Below are 21,813 nucleotides of genomic sequence, written 5' to 3'. Positions count from 1 at the left end.
CACACCCCCACACACATGCACATACACCACAAAGGGATTGAGTCAGAAAGAAAGCCTTTTCTGCTGAATTTTGCAAGGGGCTGTGCTGTGGAGGTCAGCAGGGACAGAGGGCCTGAATACAGATAGACTACAAGACCAAAGGGTCTCTGATAAGGCACAAGAGAGGGCACAGGGGTCCCGAGCAAATGAACAGTGAGAAAAAAACCAATGGAGGGAAAGATGTGGGCCACACACTGAGCTGGTAGCCACTCTGCCCCAGCCTTCACCGGGATCCATTGACTAACAAAATAACTAAATTGAAACTCTTTCATTTGGAGACGCAAAGTACTTCTCTCTCCAAGATTCTGCAGAGTTGTTGGTCCGATTGATATTAATTCAAATCTAGACACGCTCACAGATAACAAATTGGCCTTTTTGAACATCATCAAATGTGGAGGATGTGAATTTAGCCCCATTATCGATGGACATTGTAATACATACCTGATGTGTGCCAAGTTATATACACCTTAAATAAGCTACAACCGTTTAAACAGTATTTTGAGACACATGCTAAAATCCAGCTGCTCAACGACACATGCTAACGATTTCCACCTGGGAAAACACACTACCATCTGAATCTAATCTCATGTTTATTAGTAAAAAGAATGAGCCCTATTCCAACCAAATTTATTCATCTAGGGAAGGTTGGGGGATTTTAATATTGAATGTGTTGATCAGTGATTTTAATCCTGGAAATAATTTAAGCCCAAATGTACTATTGTTTTTCAGCACACTTACTGGTGCTCTCATCATTTAAGTGACGTCCTGAGAGTTAAATGTATTTTAGGGTTTCATTTGCTCAGTACAACATATAGAGTTCTGTGGGGAAATGGAACATAACGTAATATGAAAACATAACATAACAGAAAAGTTTTTTTTCTGAAGTGATAGCAAAACACAGTCCCATTATGAAGCCCAGATGATGAAGGAATAATAAAGCCATTATGTGAGTAAAAACCCACAAGCTCAACAAATGGGCTGATCTAATTTCAGCTACAGGTAATTATTCTGTCTTGGTTAGTCTGCCTTCCTATAACAAATTGTATGTGTAGTGGACTACATGTATTTAACACAATCTCCTCTCAGACTGAAAGTCCTAGCCTTACTGATAAGCTATAATGGAAATTCAAAAAGAACCATTTGATTACATTTTTGATAACACATATTAAGAATATAAAAAAGCAATGACAGTTTGAACTTGGGCTCTTTGTCTATGACAACCAGACTCTGTCATTTGGCATTGGGTGAAATACAGCAAGAAGAACAGAAGGAAGGAATGTGATTAAAGGTTAAGTCATTAATTGGGCTGTTATATTTAATTATGCTTTTAGCAACTCATTTAAACAACTTAAATTAAATATTTTCTCATTTAGATTAAGGTCAAGAGCACATGCAAAGTTCTAAATTCCTGATCATAATTAATGTACCTGTACTGCAGTAATAATGCACCTGTTGTTCTTTGACATTTTTGTTATTTACTCAGGCATGCGAACGGCTGTAGTTTGAACTGTTTCACTTAGATATGTCTAGGGATTTTTCATCATAATGTATTTTGGAAAATATTTAATACACCTATTTTATTGCATTGCAGTGGTGATGGACAAGTGTCCTAGAGTGGGTAAGCTTGTTTGGGGATTTTAATCTAGTTTTTACAAACACAGTTAAACACCCTCATGGAGGCAAAAGAGCGGCACTATTGTCTTTGTGATCTAATTGAAACCATTCTTGTGCTGTCTCTATCGCCTGTTCTACCCCCCAGAGACCAAAGCCAGTGCCATCCCAGTGTGCTTTAGGTCTATGTGCCAGTGTGTGCATGTGTTTGCCTGGGAGGCTGCTGGAGCCACTGAGCATATTAAAGACCTGTTTACTCAGCTGAGTCTCCATTTCAGTATAAAGGCTGCACACACACAAACAGCCACAGAAATACACAGGCATGCACAATGAGTGTAAAGGGACCAGTAAGGACAAGTTGAAACAATTTGATGGTAAAGACAGAGCGTTCTAACTAAGTCTCTACCTTTAGCTGTAAAGGACGGTGTAACCTTTACGGATAAAGAGCAAACAAAGACCACTCCCCCCTGCATATAGAAGTGCTTGATCTTTAGTTGCCTTTTATTCCTACATTGAAGACCACATATGATACAGCTACAGATGCCCACAGAGTAATGACACAATGACTGTGCTATAGCAGCTGGCTTAATGTCTTACTCTTCAGAGCACTTGCCAGTTATCAAATGGCGTTTTTCCACTGCAGGGTATCTGCTCGCCTCGCGTTTTTTGGTTTTCTGTTACGAAAATAAGTCCCTGGTACCCGCTAACAGGTACTCTTTGTTGTACTACCTCAGTCGAGGTTCGAAGAGAGCTGAGGCGATACCAAGAGGTGACGTGAAAACATGCAGACTACTGATTGGTCGGAGATGGGGCTCGCAACAGACGGGGGCGGGGGCTGTGCTGAACAAACCTGCCGTGTTTAGCGTTAAATAGTTTATCCAGCGGGGTTTTTTTTTTTTTTGCTGTCTTCAGGTTCATTAGAAACAAATTTGCTTTCTTGATGTGGCAACAAGCTGAGAATCAAAAACAACACACCTTTGACGTTCAGTGTGTGTTTTGCGTCAGATCATGGCAGTTTCTTGCTACAAAGACCAGCCACGAGTACTAATCTGCAATGGAAAAAAGAGGACGGTGCACCACGAACGGGTCGAGTTGAGCTGAGGAAAGGTGAGTCGAGCAGGTGCGATTACTGGAAAAATTACAAAACTGGAAAGTATTATTGCGTGGGATTTTAAACAATTCCTCTGTCAGTTAGAGAGAAGCCCTGTTTGGTGTTTATTAAGTGAGGAAAAGCAGTAGAAGAAACAGGAACAAATTGTCATTTAACAATATGAGATTTCTTTTTGGCACCCAACAAATGAAGCAGAAAATGTCAGAATTACAATTTCGCAGTCGTCATGCTTACTTTCTGCTTCAAAGCATAACTGCACAATTAAATATAGCGAGGGAAACAAAAAGCCCTCGCGTTGTAATTAGAAACATTGCAATATTTACCGCTTATTAATGTTTTTTTTTCATGTGTTCAGTTATTTTTTTCCATATCCATATAGGGCCGAATTTCAAAGTGACCATGCAGTCAGCAAGGACGCAGGCACATGACACTCATCCTTTTAATTAGTGTAAAAAAAATTAACTCATTTCGAGAGCCAACTCTCTATCAAAGACATGAGTGAAATACTTCTATGTGTTTGCTTTGGCACAGCACTTGTGTCGAACTGCCCAGTGAACCAAATCCTTATCAGACACAAACAACCCGCCCACGCTCAGCTCTGCAGATAGCCTTGAGAGAAGTCAGGTCCATTGAGTGTATGTTTTATGAGGGGATCCAAGCTGTGTGTGACTGGCTTGTTGGCTCGGGACAGAACTGTGGTCTCTTTGAAGTCCACTCCTGATAATGACACAGCTATTGACTGTGCGTCCAGTGACTCACCGTGAAGCAACAGGCCAACACACAGGGGACCCAAAAAGAACAGTATCACTTTATCATCAGTGGCTATTTACAGGAAGTGAGACAGACTGTAGCTGGCAACGGTGCTAGTATGTCTCAGTAAATTACAGACTGCCGTTGCTGTCTCTTTCATCAGTCTCAGTTTTCTGCAACTGTGAGCAAACGCATGTGTCACGTCAGTAAGGATATAGAGACTGAATGGGGTTAAATGTGTAAGGGTGGGAGTGATTATCTTCTAGGTTTCTGAGGTGTCAACTCTGTGCCAAGATTTCACCTGAACAGCTGCACCTGTACACAGACAGCTGAGGGCCATGTCAGCTGCTATACTCTGTCTCTTTATATCTCCCGTCATTCTATCTGTCTCTGTCTGCTTTGCAGTGTGCGATATTTTTTATGCTCCTCTAGATGTCTACCTTTCAGCCTCCCTAGCCACTTACCTGCCACTCACTTTTAATTGCCTAGCTCAATATCTGTTTGTCTTTGTGCAGGACCCTTCGTTGACATGAGACACTGTCTACCCCTGTTATTGCAGTGGGAGCTGTCTTCTTGGGCGCCGAAGGTTGGAGTCATTGTATCCTGAATGTGTAATGTGCATTGTGTACAGCCTGATAAAGCTATTTAGTGCCCCGTGGAAGCTAGGCCAGGTGAAAACTGCCATTGTGAGTAATCATTAGTTTAAAACAGTCATTCAAACTGACGAATGCTTTCACAGCTCCTTTGCATAAAGTGCAGCCTGTCACATCAGTTCTACACACACACACTCACACTTCACATAATTGTCTTAAGAAACCCCTCTCTCTTGAACTTAACCATTTTTTCAGAACATTTTTCTAGATGTACATACCTCCCACGAGGAACATCAGTGTCGTCTTTCCTCCAGCGAACATTTGGCTGAGGGTCTCCTTGTACCTGGCAGCGAAACTCCACTGTCTCCTCCTCCAGGACCACCTGGTTGATGGGCCTCCGGAGGAAGGTTGGTCGCTCTGCAGGAAGTGCACAGAGAAATAAAAAAATATTTAATGCAATACAATGGGTTTACTCTATGTGTGTACAGTGATACAGTGCATGTATTGTTTCATCACAGTGGCCTCTTCCTGCTAAAGGATTGGCTCTGTCTAGACACTCTGTTTTGTCTCTTAAACATTCAGTTGACTCAGATCATTCTGTTCATAAGCCATCTGTGATATCTTCTATAATCAATATATGGACAAAGAAATAAAGTAATGACCTCAGAAAGCATTATAATCAGGAATTAAAATTAAACTGGGGAAACACTTGGCTTAAAAGTATTTCTACTTTTCAACTCAACGCACATTGGAGACATACCCTAGGTTGAGAACATTACAGTAACTGAGAATACACATGTATCAAAGGAACTCAGCTACATCACTGAGGAGAAACAGTAGCATCAGGAGAACTGGAGAAATGAAGCATAAGTAAAAGTTCTGGCAGGTCACAGAGTCAAACTCGGCTATTATCTCAACTCATAGCTAACAGTTCCTAAGCCAGCACACCAGCTGATGGCTCAGCTGAGTCCCTTTTTTGATTGGATTTCCAAATAGCGTGCTCTATTTAAACTGATTTTCTGCTAGGGCTTGCAACCCACCTCCACCCAAGCTCCTCCTTTTAAATTGATGTTGTCGGACTTAACCAATGTTGTGTCTCTGTCATTAATAGTGCTCTGTTCTGTACCCTGTACTGCTGCTCTCCCCGCTTTCCACGTATGCACAAGGAAGTCCCAGAACAGAGCCATACCAACACATAAAAATTACAGGTGAATGAATCTATTTTGACAAAGTAGTCCTTACTGAAATGAAGCTTACCAAACACTGTGACTTGTGCTGTCTCACTGTCCCTCTCTCCGACCATGTTGGTACCCACACAGATGTACATGGCAGCGTCGCTCTTTCTTGTGTTGGAGATCATTAGCTTCCCTCCTCGAATCTAAAGAAAAAAAATGTTTTTTCATAGATACACAGAAACTACATTTACATTTTTTTTCTCCATTGTCTTCAAGATTTGTCCCCTTTTTAAACAAAGGAATGGTCCTTTGCTTGATTCCAACACATGAAAACGCTGTCAAACATGTTGAATGACAGACCACTCCAGAAGCAAGAGCTTCTTTTCTTATGTGCCCAGGGACTAAAAATAAAGTTAGGGACATTGATAGTAGTTCTTCCAATTGAGACCAGGTATTCAAATGAATGACAACAGTACTCACAGTGATCCTGTCATCCTTGTCCTCAATTCGCACTTTGTCTTTCTTCCAGTAGATGGTGGGTTCAGGATGGCCTCTGGGAGGAACACACTCAAGGATTGCTGGTTCTCCTGCTGCCACTACCACATCTGTCGGGTTCTGTCTAAAGTCATCTCGCAGCACTGAGGGAAAAAAAGAAGGAGGAAACGATTCAGGAAGAGTGCAGTTGTGTAGCATACTGTTGATTTTATATCCCAAAATGTGAAAATCGTACATTATTAAAGTCTCTTCATATGTGTTAGGGTGTGTGCAAAACACAGCGTGAATGTATGCAGCTTTCATTGTGGCTATGTAAATGGGATGTGCAGCTTCATCTGACAAGGCAAGCAAACGTGAAAGCTAATTGAAGTTAATGGAGGCCCCTGCGGAGGTAGCAGAACAAACAGAGACAGAATGCCCTGAAGCCGGGTGTCAGTCACATGTGAGAGCTCACAGGGGTGCAACACCGTTTCACTTGCATGTAAACACTCAAACACACTTACATACTAACCAGATACGCGCTAACGGACAAAAAGAAAAAAAAACAGTGGGTGGTCCGATGAACAATTGTGGCCTTTTATCTAATCACCCTCAGGTAGGCCTTTCATCAAAGAGACAGCCTCTCACCCGACAGTGTTCAGCCAAACACACAACACCAGCTCATTATCAAACTAGGAGAGCTGCTGTCACACACAAACACACACACACACACAGACAAACACACACACAAGCACGCTAAAGTAAAAGCACAAATGTACACAAACATGGTAAACTAGAAGGATTCAGCTTCCATACCAATAAATGAACAAACATAACACCTGATGTCTTGAAAAGGTACAAACTGAGGGTTGCTTTGGCTCTCTCCTGCTGTGTGCACTCAAAGAGATCTTTCTTCATTTGATCTACAATAAATCTAATCCGTGGAGGAGCACTTTAGGTATTTCAGCTCCAGCAGTGTCCTTCCACGCGACAGCGAGGGACACATGATTCCTATGAAGGATAAAAGGACTGAGCTTGTTGGAGGATGTTTGAAGATGCTTGAGGAGGGCTAAATTAAGGGCAATACCACAGGTCCTTATGTAAATTCCACATAGCACTGGGGACAATGGTGGGGAGGGCCAGGATTATAAGAGGGGATAACTGGTCCCTGCGCTCCAGGCTTCTCTCATCTCTTCATTCACTTTTCTTACCCTCGCTACAGAAAGCCGCTTGGACATTGTCTTCTTATTTATTTATTTAGACCAAGGGGGAAACAGGGCGGAGGAAGAGAGGAAGCTTTCAACCCAATTATCCTGGGGATGCACAGGAGTACAGAGTGGGACTTTTGTGTGACATGAATTCTAATGAAACCTTTACACAGGGGTATTAGGAGAGAATACAGAAGAGGTAGAGGTTTTCTCTCTCTAATGCAGGGCTGCCCTATAAGAGCTAAGGTAATTAGCCACATCCAGAGTGGCGGAACCCCTGGCCAGTGTGGGCACAACAGCCACCACCACTGGGCTCTCTATATTTGCATTACAAACAGAAGTCCTGCTGTTTTAAATCATAGCCAGGTTAGGACCATACACAGCCTGTTCTTTTCAATATCACGTTGGATTTAATTGCTCCTTTCCATTCATTACTGATAGCACCCATGGGATTTTGTCAGAATCAATTTCCATTGAAACAGAACGGTGACAAAAGAAACAAACGTTAGGCGCATCATTAAGGTGCTTGTGCCACGCTGCCTAATCTAATCTAATACTACACAGTATGTCACGGTAAATGCATCCCTACCCTGCAATCTACATAAATACACAACTGAAACAGAAACATAAAAAGAGAGTAGCCACATGATCCAGCAAATAAAATACAATATGCACACTTGTTGAGGACAGGATAAACACTGGGCTGCAACAGCAGCAAGCAAGCAAACAGATGACACACCACTGGTGAAGGGATTATGCCCTGCATGTTGGTTCAGGGGTTTGCCAATACCAAGACAACACTCTGACCAGATACATTTCCTAAGTAAATGAGAGGAGGGGCCAATCCAAATACACTTTAGTACACTATCTAATCCTAACTACAAGGTCATCAAGGTCTACCTCCTATGGTTTAAGCACACACACAACTCAAATATTCATCCCCTCAGTGTAACGTTTGACCTGCTTTATTACCGTATGAGCATGTACCTCTCCCATTGTTGCATACAGGCTCCTCCGTGGGCTCAACTACCCTATGTCAGTGATCCTATAGTCTGGCTAAATAGATGTACATTGCTGGGATAAAGCCTGACATCCGATGCCTGATGTCTCTCCCACTCAACGTTGCTGCATCCCAGGACGTTGTGATTGGTTTAAAGAAATACAAATAAGCCAAAGTGGTTTTTTGCCTATCACAGAATAGATAAGCGTTGTTACCAGACAATACTCCAGCTCTGACACAGCACTGTGTAGGTCCCGCAATGCGAGACTAGGGATCATAAGGCAAGTACGTGCTTTTAAATGGGTCTGTGTATTTGCTGTCAGAAAGTGAATTTTAGCTCCAATTCTGAGGCCCTGTAGCTGTTCAGGCCCGAATCAGCCGACAGATGTGAAGTAATTGCCTTTCTATCCCCCTGAAACACCCAGCTCTTCTTCCACTGAAAACATCTCACCTCCCATGGAGTTCCAGTAGGACCTAAACTCTGCCATCTTGCTTATTAATATTTACATATTTTTTAACATTTACACCCCTCTGTTAGCAAGTGCCACATCTGTCAATCCGGCTGCAGGCTAAAAAGAACCCATATCTGAATAATATTAATCTGCCTTTGCTTCTCTTATTTCGTTTATTTCCCAAATATCAGAGAATTGGGCTAATTTGAATAAAGGAGCATCAGGCAGGGGGCATTGCATGGCAAACGCGCAGCAGCTTCAGCTGGCACTGTTTCAACACCTCAAACTTAAATGGGAGGGAGTCGGGTTGCAACTTGCGCTGTGAAACAGCCAAGGGGTTGAGAGTGGAGTTCTTTGCCAAAATAAAAACACAAGTCAGACACCCACACTATACTGTGTAAACCAGATTGTCCTACATTGGCAAGGCAGGTCTGTGCCAGCAACCATTAGGAGGTCTGTGTCTGTCTGTCTGTCTCTGTCTGTCTGTGTGCGTACGTGCGTGCAGGTGTGCTGGTGTGCGTATGCATGTATGTGTTCTTACTCATAAGCTAAATAAGATAAGGTAAACTCAGCACACAAAAAATCCTTCCGGGGCAGATACATGAAAACACAAACACCTAACATCATAGCAAGGAGGTGGCTGGGACAGGTGAGGAGAGATATTCTGTACAGTGCACCCCCTTCTCCCACCCAAGATATTATTCACTGGAGGGTGACACCGCCGGTCCGTAAGATTAGTGGGGAGCTTTGACTGAAGCGTCCGGCCTGCATACTGAGATAAGTGCTGACAAATGCATTCACCTACAGGAGCATACCTAGCTATGGTTCACAAAGGTTGCGCTCACCCCACAACACCACAGACTGATGTCTAAAACCTCATTTTTTCCTCTCCGTTCTGACATTCACATCACTTTGATAGACATTCACCCCACACACAAAACAAAGAATACAAAAATCTGATAAACTGTGAAAGGTTCCTTTAAAGCTGCAGGGCTTGGTATCTTTTTTTTTAATACTGCAAATGTGAATGTTTGTGTATGTTTGTGCGGTTATTACTTTTCCTTCCCTATTCACTGCAGAAAAAGACCCCCCGTGCTTTCATAGATATTCTCTGGGGTCAGGGGCTAAGAAACACAGAGAGAGATTACAACAGCGAGAAGCCCTGGGCCATACCCCGGCACCCAGACCTACCACCTTCTACCCACACTCTGATTAGAAAATAAACCATGCACACACACACACACAAACACACACACACACACACACACACAACCTGGGAGAGCTGTAGAGAGGTAGCTCCAAGCTATAATATCATTTTGTTCGAGTGCTTTTTGCGCTTCATCCGGCAGAGTGCTATTATAATACCGCCGTTTTCAATTCCACCCTTAGAGAAGAGAGACAATATATATGTCACTTGACAAAACATACCAAATCCACTCTATGTGCTGTCATTGATGTTTTGTATTACTGTTGATGCTGAAGGCAGGAAAAGGATAATGCCATACTATATATTACGACAATATGAAAGGAGATGTGCTCCATTTGTCTGGATGCAAGCATTTTCTCTGGCTTTGACTTGCTCATTTGCCCTCACACTGGCCAGAAGTAACCTTTGCTTCCCATCCAGATGTAGAAATTACCCCCTCAGCATGCAGGCAAGCAGCAGGTTTGCACATACCCCCTTTATCCCTCCACTGAGGGATTGCAGGTCAAAGCAGAGAAACAGCTGCAAAAATATGTCCGGCTGGCGGTGCCCAAGGCTGTATCTCCTCTAAAAACGGAGAAGAGACTCTCATCATTAACACAACTCATCACCATCTCTCTCTTATTCTTATTCTCTCCTACTCCCATCACAGGTCATTCTCTGTCTTTTATACTTTATGATATACCGTAGTTCCTGTTTTTCCAATCCCACTCTACTGTCCCATGCATAGCTTCAAGCCCCCTCCAGTCCCTTCCACTGGCTTGTCAAGGTATTTCTATACACTGACTGCAGATTAGGTTTTGCAGATGAAGCCGTATACATGCACACCCGATCATTCTCCATAGACCATGGCCAAGCCTGATATGATCTCCACCACCATTCTCCCTATCTGCAAATCCTAAGCTAAGGGATTGTAAATAACACTGTCACTTCCACAGATAACATACAGAAAATATGGAAAAGAGCGAAGGTAAGGAGAATGATATGGTGGGCAGCGATACCATAGTGGGGGAAAATCAGAGGTGGTGGTATCACATGAAATGTGCATCTTTAAAAGAGCCTTAGTTGGAATAAAAGAGACAGAGCATGTGTGCTCTAGTGAGAACGCTGAGAGAAAAGAGGCAAGGCATAACACAACACAGCAAGGGATGATGGGAGTATGCCTAATCAAGGTCAACCGGACAAGGTGCTGAGGAGTACAAAGGTGCTGAAGTGATGGGGCTGGCAGTATATGAATGGAGTGCATTCCATCAAACTCATACCACATACTGCGCCTCTACCTCTGATTCAGTAGATAAGCCTAAACAATCATCTTTATTTAAACAGCAGCACCGTTCAAAGCTCATTTTTCAAACAGCACCTCTAATTTGGCCTAACAAGCCCCTGGGCAGCAGCATAATGACAGCAGGCCCACAGTGGGCCATTCTGCTGGCCGATCCAGGAACAATGTGCAGTATTGCTCCAGAGAAACAATATAATTAACTCTTAATGAACCATTATTCCTTTAACAATAACACACACACACACACACACACACACTTCCATTTAGCCTAATCCATGCTTTATGGTAATGTATAGCTCATTAAAATGTTGGTTAAAAACTCATTAAAATTCACTTGAAGAAATAATGGCTTCATTACAGTAATATGCTGAAAAGCAAAGGAAAAGACAAGTAAGGACAAGGAGAAGACAGAGAGCAGAGAGCGACAGCTTTCTAATCACTTAATTGTGTCTAAAATAGAATACATTTGCATAATAAATAACGATGTGCTGTATCCTCCTTCCTATCTTTTTTCATTCTCGTCGCACTGTGTAATTAACAGGCGCTGCAATTAAAGATGCATTTTGCCCCGAAATGATTTTGGTGGCCACTCCAGTTTTCATTCTGTTGTCTTTTTTATGGTCATGAATGTGTTTGCTGGGCTTGGCAGATGCAGACGCGGTGCACGGAAACTGAAGCTGGCTGATACTGACGAACAATGTGCCCATGGGTCTTTGTGCCTGCTCTGATAAGCCATGATGTTGTGCTGATGCTTGTGCTCAGTCCAGAATGGACACTTTACAGCCGGAAGGGGGAGTAAGACGTGAAGGAAGAAGAAGAAAGGGAGGGGAGGAGGGCGATGTAGATGAGAGTGGGATTGATTTCCTGCCAATTCCAGCACAGAGACAGTACAGACAGAGGTAGTGAGGCATCATGATGGAGCAGGTGGGTCTGTGTCCTGCATCTGGTGAAGGAAGAGCGGAGAGGAAGTAAAGTGAGAAGAAGAAAGGGAGAGGAAGTAGTGCACTCAGGCAGACAGGCAAATGTCTCTTGTTAATGTCTTCTCTCTTAGTCTCCCTTTACATAAGTCCCATCTAAACATGACAGATAATATGGTGTGGGAGCTGCTGGAGTTTTGTGATTATGAGTGTAATAGTGGCTGAGCACACACATTGAAAGGTGAACAGTAAGCCGTATTTTTGAGACATCTAAAAATATTGAAAGCAAACTCCCTTCAGCAGCTGGAAAAGTTGCTCTGTCTATAAATGTTATTGTGAAAGGAGGTTTTGATTCTTATCAAGAATAACGTTGTGTAATACAAGTTGGCCATGGTTGCCTTTTTCGTCCTCGATGTAATACTTAACTCTAGTGGTCTCTAGCCCTTCCAGTCTGGGGAGACAAGTGACTTTAAATCAGCATTGTGTAACACGTTAGAAGTAGGCTAAACGTATGGGACACTCATTAACTCTGGCCTGTTGGTTCTCAAAAACAGCCCTCAGTATAATGTGTCCAGGGAAACCAAAGGTCTTAGAATGGAAAATTAAAAACATACAAACTTGATTTTTCCCTTGAGTAAAAATGACATTTTCTATACGAACCAAACAACCCATCTTCCATCTTGTTCTCCTCCTACACCGCCTCAAACAACATCTTAATATCCATCCTCTCACCTGCAGTGCTATGGTTAATATGTATAACCCGCCACAGTTTCCTCATGTAGCTGTTCAAGTGTAACAGATGACACAAGTCCAGCTCTGACACACAGTCACACTCTGAAAACGGGAAATTAGCTGCATCTGAAAAAAAAGTCTGAAATGATGTTTGTGGGTCTTCAGCCTATAGGTGTGAACGGTGGCTTAATGCCATTGACGTAGTGACCTTCCACAAGGAAAGATAATCCTTAGGGTGTTGCTGTACTGAGTCCAGGCTGGAAGAACAGGGCTGAATTCCCTTGGCGCACAAAAACACAGACATAGAAGGGCCGGCACATACATAGACAGAAGCTGAGTTGATTATCTGTTGTGGCATACTTACACAGGCGTGTTTGGTGAAAATTAAACCCCTGCAGCCAAGTTCTGCAGGCCACTGTACAACTCTTCATATAATATTTAACAGCTTCCCTCTCTTTTTCTTTATGCCAGCCTATTTGCTGCAGCTCCTTCCGTGTCTATTTTATTGTTTTGGTCTATAATTGGATTGGCAGTAACGGCGAGCAGAGAGCCGTTAGGAGCTTGTAAAAGGTGTCACTCTGCTAAGGCAGCCCTGTTTTAATTAAGCTCTCGGCTGGAGATGAGCAGCTTTTATCTAGCTCAGTGTGATGAGCCCCAAGTGCAAGTGTGCTGCACTGTACTGCAGGACAGGCAGGAGGAGGGAAGGAGGTGTTCACAACAGCTGCCAATAGCCCAGTTTACTGTACTCAGCCTCCCTCCCTAGACACCAATCTGCATGCCTGGACCAAATAGATACTGGGAGACTTCATAAACATTCAGTGTTTGTGTGTGTGTTTGTGTGTGCCATTGCTGTCTCCTTGTGCTCATTGTGACAGAGCCCCACCCATCAGTGGTGTGCAGTCATGTGTGCATTGGTGCAAATGCAGAGCCCCACAACATGGCGGCAGAAAATGGGCACAAATGATCAAGACTGCTGTACATTTGAAACTAATCCTACTTTTACTGTCCGGCTGCCTGTGCGCGTGTGTTTTAATCTGAATGTGAGGCTGATGCTGTAGGCAGTGCTGTACGTGGCATAATGATTAGAGAGGTGTCCATCACAGCCCTTACTTGTTCCCCCCTCCTCAATCCTCCTAATGGCCCCCTCAGATCATCTTTCCTTCAGTCAATACTGCCTGAAAGGAAGAATCGCACACCTAAGGACACTTTGTTCCCCACTGTAGATCACAGTTGACACATTTCCCATACCAGGAATTATCTTCTGGTACTGGATCAGAACCTTACAGAGGACTTTGAACCAGTTCTGATATCCATCAAATGTGGCCTTGTTCTAGTGGTTGGCTTGGGCTGGGGCTGGGGTTGATACAGTGAAGATCTGTGGGCAGATGAAGGCTGAAGTCTGTTAGTGTGGCAAACAGAAAGCAGCCAGCAGAAGAGGTGGGGTGTTAAATCCCATGCAGCCCTGATGCACAGACATTTAAAGAGATTTATTGATCACTTTATAGATCTTAACTCTTGAGGAAGAGCAAAAATTAAACTGGATAAGGAGATGACCTTTACAACAGCCACACCCATGGATAGGAATTTATTTATATAGCTTATTATATATATCTCCATGTCCTAGTATGTATACTGTATGTGTGCGCTGTTAATGATTTAGGGGGAAGAAGCAATTCACCATTTAGTCAGAATGTGCATCTGAAAAATTACCCAGTGTACAACCAGCACCACTATCATCCTGAAGACGTGCTATATGCTTTATGTGCGTCTGCTGAAGCGTGATTGAATGCTGCACATGACATCTAAATACTTGGAATAAATTGTAGCGGTGCTGCTGCCTGCTCAGCAAATCACTGCTACATTAGGCTCACCTAAGTACCACACACTCATATACACACACAAATTACAATTTCAAGTGTCTGTGCTGCAGAGTCTGCCAGTTTGTATGGAAAGCAGTTGTCCAGCACACGGCAGAGCAAGGCACCAACAGCACTAATAGCAAACTGATCACTCTATACTGCACTGACATAGCAGCAGTTACACGCATATGCAGTCCATTAGCCCGTTGCTCAGATAAATAGAATCCTAGGTGACAACAGACATGCACAGACACACAGAAGATTTACTGTATAGCTAATTCACATGTTTGTGCATTTACATGCCACGCGAAAGACTTCAGCAGCACCCGTGCTGAAATTCACTGACGTTTACTAGCTTAGCAGAGCATCTGAATGATTTATTGAAGCTATAGCTTCTCTGGTGTCATTCTGTGGAGGAGCTCTACATCTTGAGAGAATCCACATGACAGTCCAGTTGCTTATTTCACAATCCAACGTGTGTTAATTGCATTACAGAGGAGTAATTGTGTTAGTTCCGTTTGTAATCAGCTTACTGCCTCAGTGCAGCTGGATATACCTGTACACCAGGCTTATGTAACCTGCGTGCTAATGAGGGGAATTTCATTCATTTCAGGGCATGGTGTAAAAACCCAGGATACTCATTCAGGTAATCTGGCCTGCTGGAACCGTCAGCCTGTATGTAATAACCCTGTTGTGTTTGTGTGCATATGTGTGTTTGCATGTGTGTGTGTGTGTGTGTGTGTGTGTGTGTGTGTGTGTGTGTGTGTGTGTGTGTGTCTGTGAGTCAATTCATGCTCATATTATCATGCAAATGGAAAACAATCTGAAACACACCACTGGCTGCCATGCTCAGGATCAGTGCAGAGCGCTGTGTCTAAACCATTCCTGTTCTGCCCCTCAGCCCTCCCTTTTTTTCTTCTTTTTTAAACCTCTCCACTTCTTTCCTCCTGGTTCTTTCCACCCCCCTTACATTTTCTAAGGCACCCAATCAAAAAGACTCAAAAGATAAAACAGAACTGTTTCAAACTGTGTTGGCACTACAAACTTATCCAATACATTTCTGTCGGCTGAAGATGTGAGGTTAATCATTTAGGCAAAGGAACAAAGTTAATGAGGCAACTTCTAATCTGAGGCTATTTGGAGTTCTGTCAACAGTATTGACTGCACTGCAGATGGGATAAGATATCGTTGCAGGGCACTGATGACCTACATAGCAAGGACAAGACAGTGGCTGAACAGCAGCACAGCACAGTGATCCCACAGCTCTCCAGGGCACAGATTCTGCAGCAAAGACTCAGCGCGAAAAAGACACCGTATGTGTGTGTGTGTGTCTGTGCAGGGGAAAACTGTCTCCTTCCACCCACGCAGTCTCCTTTATCTTTACAGTCCCCAGCTTTCATATCACCGAGCAGGAGAATCCAGTTTGCGACCAGCTATATACCACTAGCTGCTGTGCAACACACAATCAATACTGATTTCAACTGGCAATTAGCTAATAATTCAAGGAGCTAGAACTACTGAGCCAGAACTCCTAAAGATAGATGTTGGGAAGGGGGTGGAAAGGGTATAGCTGTGGTAATGGTTGCTGTGAATGATGCTCAGGAGTGTTTGATACTGAAGCTTTCTGCGTGTGTCTAGTAAGAGTGAGAAGATAAAGTCAAGTGTGTTCCAATCCTAGAGAACATTAAAGGGCGTTAAGAGACATTTTCTGATACCAGGCAACAAGGTTTTACTCTTCCATGATTAGATGGAGACACATGACCACTTCATGTTTAACATGAAGTGGTCATTTGGGAACCTATAATTGGGGAAATTCACTATTTACAAATTACTGTAGGAGTAAGTATACTGTATTACTGAGGACTTATGATTTCCAATAAGTAATTTGATACTAATAATTAAGAAAATAGAGACAGTTAATTGATCCAGTTGATTCCAAGAAGAACTTAGGTGTGTTAAAGTCTGTTGACAATAATCAATAACATATGAAAAAAAATATTTACTTGGATTAATATGCCTGTTTTCCCTTTATAGTAATTAAAACCACAATAAATTATTAAGAAATTACAGACAAAAACTTATATCTACCAATTTGATGTACTGTATCTTAAAATACACTATATATTCTTTGAATCTAAGGATAATAACAAAACCCACAAATGTTACTAATTTCACGCCACAGACCTTGTACATTAAACACTGCCTTTGAACCATCTTGAAATCTGTTCAATTCTCAAGACAATTCTGTCTAATGCTTGGATCAAATGTGACAATTCTTGCCATTTAAGACAGAAGGCACTTTTTTTTTCTTTGATTAATTCCGGGTCCTTGAAAGGTCACTGTGATACAATGACATTTTAAATTGTCACGTCTAACCCCAGAAAGCAGGTCGTTTGGGGGGGCATTAGGAGGGACTGTAGTTGGGGTGGACGTTAAGTGGGGCTGCTAACACCGCTTGAGCTGTTTTCTTGCCTCTGCTGGAATCCCTGTTTGCACACAGTCACTGCACTCTCAACGCAGTGGGGGTGGAGGACACACATATTTATGATACAGGCACACACATGCAGACCCTAACTCACTCACACACTGATGCTATAAACCCCTGTATGTCTGAACACAGAAACAACCAGACGCACTGTCCCCTGGGTAATGAAAGAGCATTGTGAGACTGTGGTTGCTGTAAAACCCAATTAGCGTGTGTGGTTTTATCAGTTCTCTCAATAAGAGCCACACGTACAGATAACTGCTTCCACAAGATTGTGTTTTGCCTGTCTGGTGGTCTGCCCCCTGCTGGTTACACACAGCCAAACATACATGAACAGATCCATGTTGATAATTACCAAGTATGGAGGGGTAAATGACTGTGATCATGCATTCCGGGTTAATGTGTTCTCCATATGTGGCTTAATCAAGATGAATGAGTGTTAAATCACTGTGTGTCTGTTTGGCAAAGAATAATTCATAACACTATAAATAAAAACAGAGGCAAAGCCTTTCCCAAATATAAACAACCCACTACACAACTAGAACCCCATGTTGTATGTGTTACAACATACATTTATTTAAATCTCATGTGATGCAAAGAAATCATCTCCCTCTGCATCCCATGACTTTAAACAAAGATTATGTCTGTTTCCGGTTTTTGCTTGGCACGTCTCGACGGATTTGTTGCCTTCAAATGACTGTAGCTGGGGAATGAAGCAGTAGCTGAAAGCGTCACAACATTAGCCTTATCCCTGTCTTCAAACACCTCCATCTTCCACAGCCACATAAAAGAGCAGAACAGAGTAGTGGCAATAGCAGCCGCCGTGCTGTGTAAGCGTCTGCTCCACCACAGCCGTCAAAAGAGTTGCTTCTGTATTCATGTGCCGCATCACTCTGGGCTCTTTAATGGCACAGATCACTGTCAAGATGCTGGGGCTTGCACCAAACAAATGGTATGGCTGCATGAAACGTATAGGATTCGGCATTCTGTGGGAATGCACACAGAGAAAGCGTGTCCACAAGTGTTTCCTGTATCTACGTGTGTATTTGTTTGACTGTGTGACACTGATTTAGGCGATTTGATTAGTATAGATTATCTAATTATTTTCAAATTGCATTAGCATTATTGAATATCAAATGTAATTTGAGTGACTCCCAATATTATCGACTTCCCTGATACTGGAGAAGGCCCTGCTCAATAGGAGTCAAGAGCTAAGTAGCAATCCAGTCAAGAGACAGAGAAAGAGACAGAGAGAGGCAGACAGACAGAGAAACAGGGTGAAGTGTTTTTTCACCATTTTTCATTATTCAGCCTCAAGCCATGAATAACTGAATAACTGAATCCATGATAGCAGGGATGGAGGGCTGTATTTTCATACAGCAAGTCTGAATGTGGGGGAAGCATAACGAGCCACAAGAAAGCATCCTCCTACTCCAAAAGAGGTCTTTAAATGAAGAGCTAGGAGCTTCACTCATGCATGACTGCTTCCTCTGCGTCCATTTCGACATGGACCTCTGCACCCCCGCCCTTTTACTGGATGCGCTCAAAAATAAAGAAAAACAGAAAAGAAAAAGATCCTGCTTAAAATGTCTACACTTCTAAAAAGTGTCTTACATTTATGAGCCAGTGAAGATGGTTTGGCTAATGGGAGAAGCATTGTTATTATAGCTACTATTAAAAAGGCCAAAATGCTCCGTTCCTGCTCCAGTCCTGCTCCATGGACTGCTACTGAAATAAATATGAGAGCAGGAGGAGAGAGGCGGAAAAATGGTAGGGGAAAGAAAGAAGAGAGATGAGAGGACATGGGGCAAAGAGCCTCTGTTTAAATAGCAGAAAGACGACATGCGAGCACTCTGCCGAGGAAAAGGACCCCTGACCTCACCATGCCACAGTGCCAACCATCACCTAACATTCTCCACAGGAGTCTGTTCTCACCGGGTAATTGTTGCATGTTTTACATCAACATGACCCTGCTGCACCGTACTACTGACAAAACACGCTAAACAAGCAATATATGTGTGCTTGCTTGGTCACATAATGCGAACACCCTTGCCCAGCTAAAAGCCTATCATTAACGCCGATAACTCTAGAGCACTCACATGATTGAAGTCGATCAACTCATTTAAAAAGAAAAGAAATTGCAGTTTAAAATGGCCTTTTCCTATTCATCTGCTGATTACCGTAATCACTTCATGGCTGACAATACTTTGTAAATGTGTGTGCTATTAATGCCAGCAATTACGGGAACTAAATGCAAATGGCCGCCAGTGTAGACGGACCCATCAATATGAGCTAATAAAGCACAAACAAACCCCCATCTTAGGTCTACCGCTGTCGAGTGACCTCCCGCTTACCTCATCGTTATCATCTATGAGTTTTGTCCAAGCAATAGAGGAAAACCTTCCACGTGTTGAAAAATGGTTCCCAGACAAATTTATGGAGCTCATTTTACTGTGAAAATGAATTCATTCTGAGTTCACAGTGAATGCCTCCTTGAAATGTAATGGCTGCTCAACACTTCACCACTCCAGCATGTGCCTCTAGACAGTGCCTCAAGCTGTAGATCACTCTCCCATGAGCCCTCACTGCACTGTCAGATCTTCCACCTTCATTAACAGCAGCCACTCATGTCTGACTTAAATTAACGTACAGGCTATCAATTAGCTTGGTTAAGGCCAGGCAAAGTGTACTCAAGGAGAAAGGAGAGCATCTTGGATAGATGTTGGACAGCGGGCACTCTCTCCTATAATTACACTTCTTATTTTCTGTTTTTGATTTAATTTTCACTCATTACCTGAAACTATTCACCTGTTTGACAGCAAGTAGCAGGTTCATTTGTATGGGTGGCATAGCCCACTCATGCATTCATTCAACCATCTAACCTCATGATACCTTACTAAATTATTTTCTACATAACCTGGACATTTTCCACTTGATTATTTATGCATCCATCCATCTTTCTATCTACCCTTTTTTCCTTGATAAGTTCATTTCTTTACCATTGCTTGTTGTCTGAGTGACCCTGACGACCCAGGAGAATCTTTTAACAGGCTCCTCTTGCCCATCAGGATTGATCGGTCCGCAGCACCCTGTCAGACGCGATCAATACATCATTCCTTTAGTAACGAGCCCTGCTAACTTGCCGCCTCTTCCTTCCCTGCATCACTTTGCTTCCATTTTATTATTATTTCTCACAGCGGATCAATGCAGGCAAACAGGCTCACTGTAAACCACACCACAATTATAGCAATGTCTAATCTTCTTGTTGACTCCATCTCCTTCACAACAGCCAGCCAATGAAATACAAATGATAATGAAATCTAATGGGATTCTGTGGAATTAAATCACTTAAACAATGAAGAGAGCCCAGCCAATGCTCTGAACCAATAAAGATCCCGATAGAGATATATACCAGTCAATATCTTATACGCACATAGTCTTAACAAGACAGGAGAGAAGCTCCTCTTCGTGGTGGTGTATCAATTGGCCCAGACGCTTTCAACAGGTTAAGGTGAAAATTATGCAAACGTAATAAACAAAAATACAATCAAACAGTAAATAAAAACCAATGTATTCTTTTTTTTTAAACAGAAAGAACACATAAGCAAGCACATGTATACTCTAAATACATGTCATAGACACATACCAACCTACATTAGAGGAAGTGATGACATGCTTGAGTGAACACAGTTGGAACTGTAGATCTATTTCCATCCCATTAAGTGAATCCTTGCAGAATAAAATTAAATTTCTTATATTGAGCACAGCAAATGACATGCTCTGTGGTAAGATAATTCAATAATGAACTCTAGCCTTAATTAGGCTAATTTTGTTAGGAGAAGCACTAATGACATACTTAATATTAAGATGTCAGCATATCTTCCCCTAAGAACTATAATGACTATCAATTTTTTGTCTCTCTCTTTAACACACAGTAGTTTCCAAAATTGAGGTTCACACTCTCAGTGACTGTGAGAGAACGGATTTCTGCCATGTCATCGAATCAGCGGCTGGTTTGCAGAGACAGAAATAGACGTAGAGCTAATTTGATCATTGAATTATATGTTCAACACGCCTGTGTAGTTTGGCCTGGGTTGGAGTAGGCCTGTCTAAGAGCAGCACGGGTGATGCGAGAAAAGCTGTTTGCTCGACGCAGGCGGCGAATAGGGCAGCGTGGTGGAACTGCAGGAGTAATTAGCGAATCGGGCCCCCATCTCTCTGTGAAGTCCGGTCTTTGAAGGAGGGAGCTCAGACCGATCAGTGGCCCCTCTGATGTATGTTTGTGAATCTTTCAAGGGAGTTAGAGCTGCTAACGAGGCCTCATCTATTACCATTTGCGATGTAATTAGCATTGTTGGAGGAATGGAAGAGGGCCAAGCCAGAGTGGCACAATCTGGGCTCTGGTTGCCTCGTGTCCCACAGGGCAACAACAGCAGGAGGATGAAGTAAGCGAGTGGAAGGAGACTCCCTGGAGAAGAGACAGGGCCTCAGCAACCCTGACACATAGGTCAGCCAGACACATAGCCAACATACTGGAGCACAAGGATGCATGAAATCTGGGAGAACCAGGCTCTTTGTTGGAGAAGAAAGGGGCCTCTGAAACCAACATATGCACTCAGTTTCTCAGCACCAGTTAATCTGTTGAAATATCTATTTGTATGCCTATTGGTCAAAGTTTCTGCTTTTTTTTTTTTTTAAAGCTAACCAATTATATTGTATGGTAGTACATGTTGAGTTAGTATGCCTTTTCTCACACTTTTTCTTCCGCTCTATCATTGTCACAACACACCATGCACCTCCAATTCTCCTTCATGCTAGTCACTATAGTCTCATCCACTGTTCATGACCTTCTATATGTGTGTGCTGTGGCAAAATAGGAGGTCTGAAGTGACAGATTGGTTTGGATTCAGAGTGGCGGCCA

The 21,813-nt window shown here is 42.7% G+C and overlaps 1 protein-coding gene across 20 annotated transcripts in view; it reads right to left on the bottom strand.

Annotated features, from left to right (window-relative positions):
- The window catches only part of robo2 (roundabout, axon guidance receptor, homolog 2 (Drosophila)), a 331,658-nt gene that overhangs the window by 55,799 nt on the left and 254,046 nt on the right, over positions 1 to 21,813 (bottom strand). For all 20 annotated transcript variants that reach the window (XM_034862669.1, XM_034862696.1, XM_034862751.1 and 17 more), the window contains 3 exons: positions 5,760 to 5,917; positions 5,362 to 5,482; positions 4,383 to 4,521 (listed from right to left, as the gene is read on the bottom strand). In XM_034862669.1, the coding sequence (XP_034718560.1) occupies positions 4,383 to 4,521; positions 5,362 to 5,482; positions 5,760 to 5,917 (418 nt within the window). The remainder of the gene's footprint in view (positions 1 to 4,382; positions 4,522 to 5,361; positions 5,483 to 5,759; positions 5,918 to 21,813) is intronic.

This window comes from Etheostoma cragini, chromosome 3 (assembly GCF_013103735.1).
Source record: "Etheostoma cragini isolate CJK2018 chromosome 3, CSU_Ecrag_1.0, whole genome shotgun sequence".
In the NCBI taxonomy this organism is placed as follows: Eukaryota; Metazoa; Chordata; class Actinopteri; order Perciformes; family Percidae; genus Etheostoma; species Etheostoma cragini.
The sequence above is the reverse complement of the archived record's forward strand: the minus strand, read 5'-3'. Positions and strand labels throughout refer to the sequence as shown.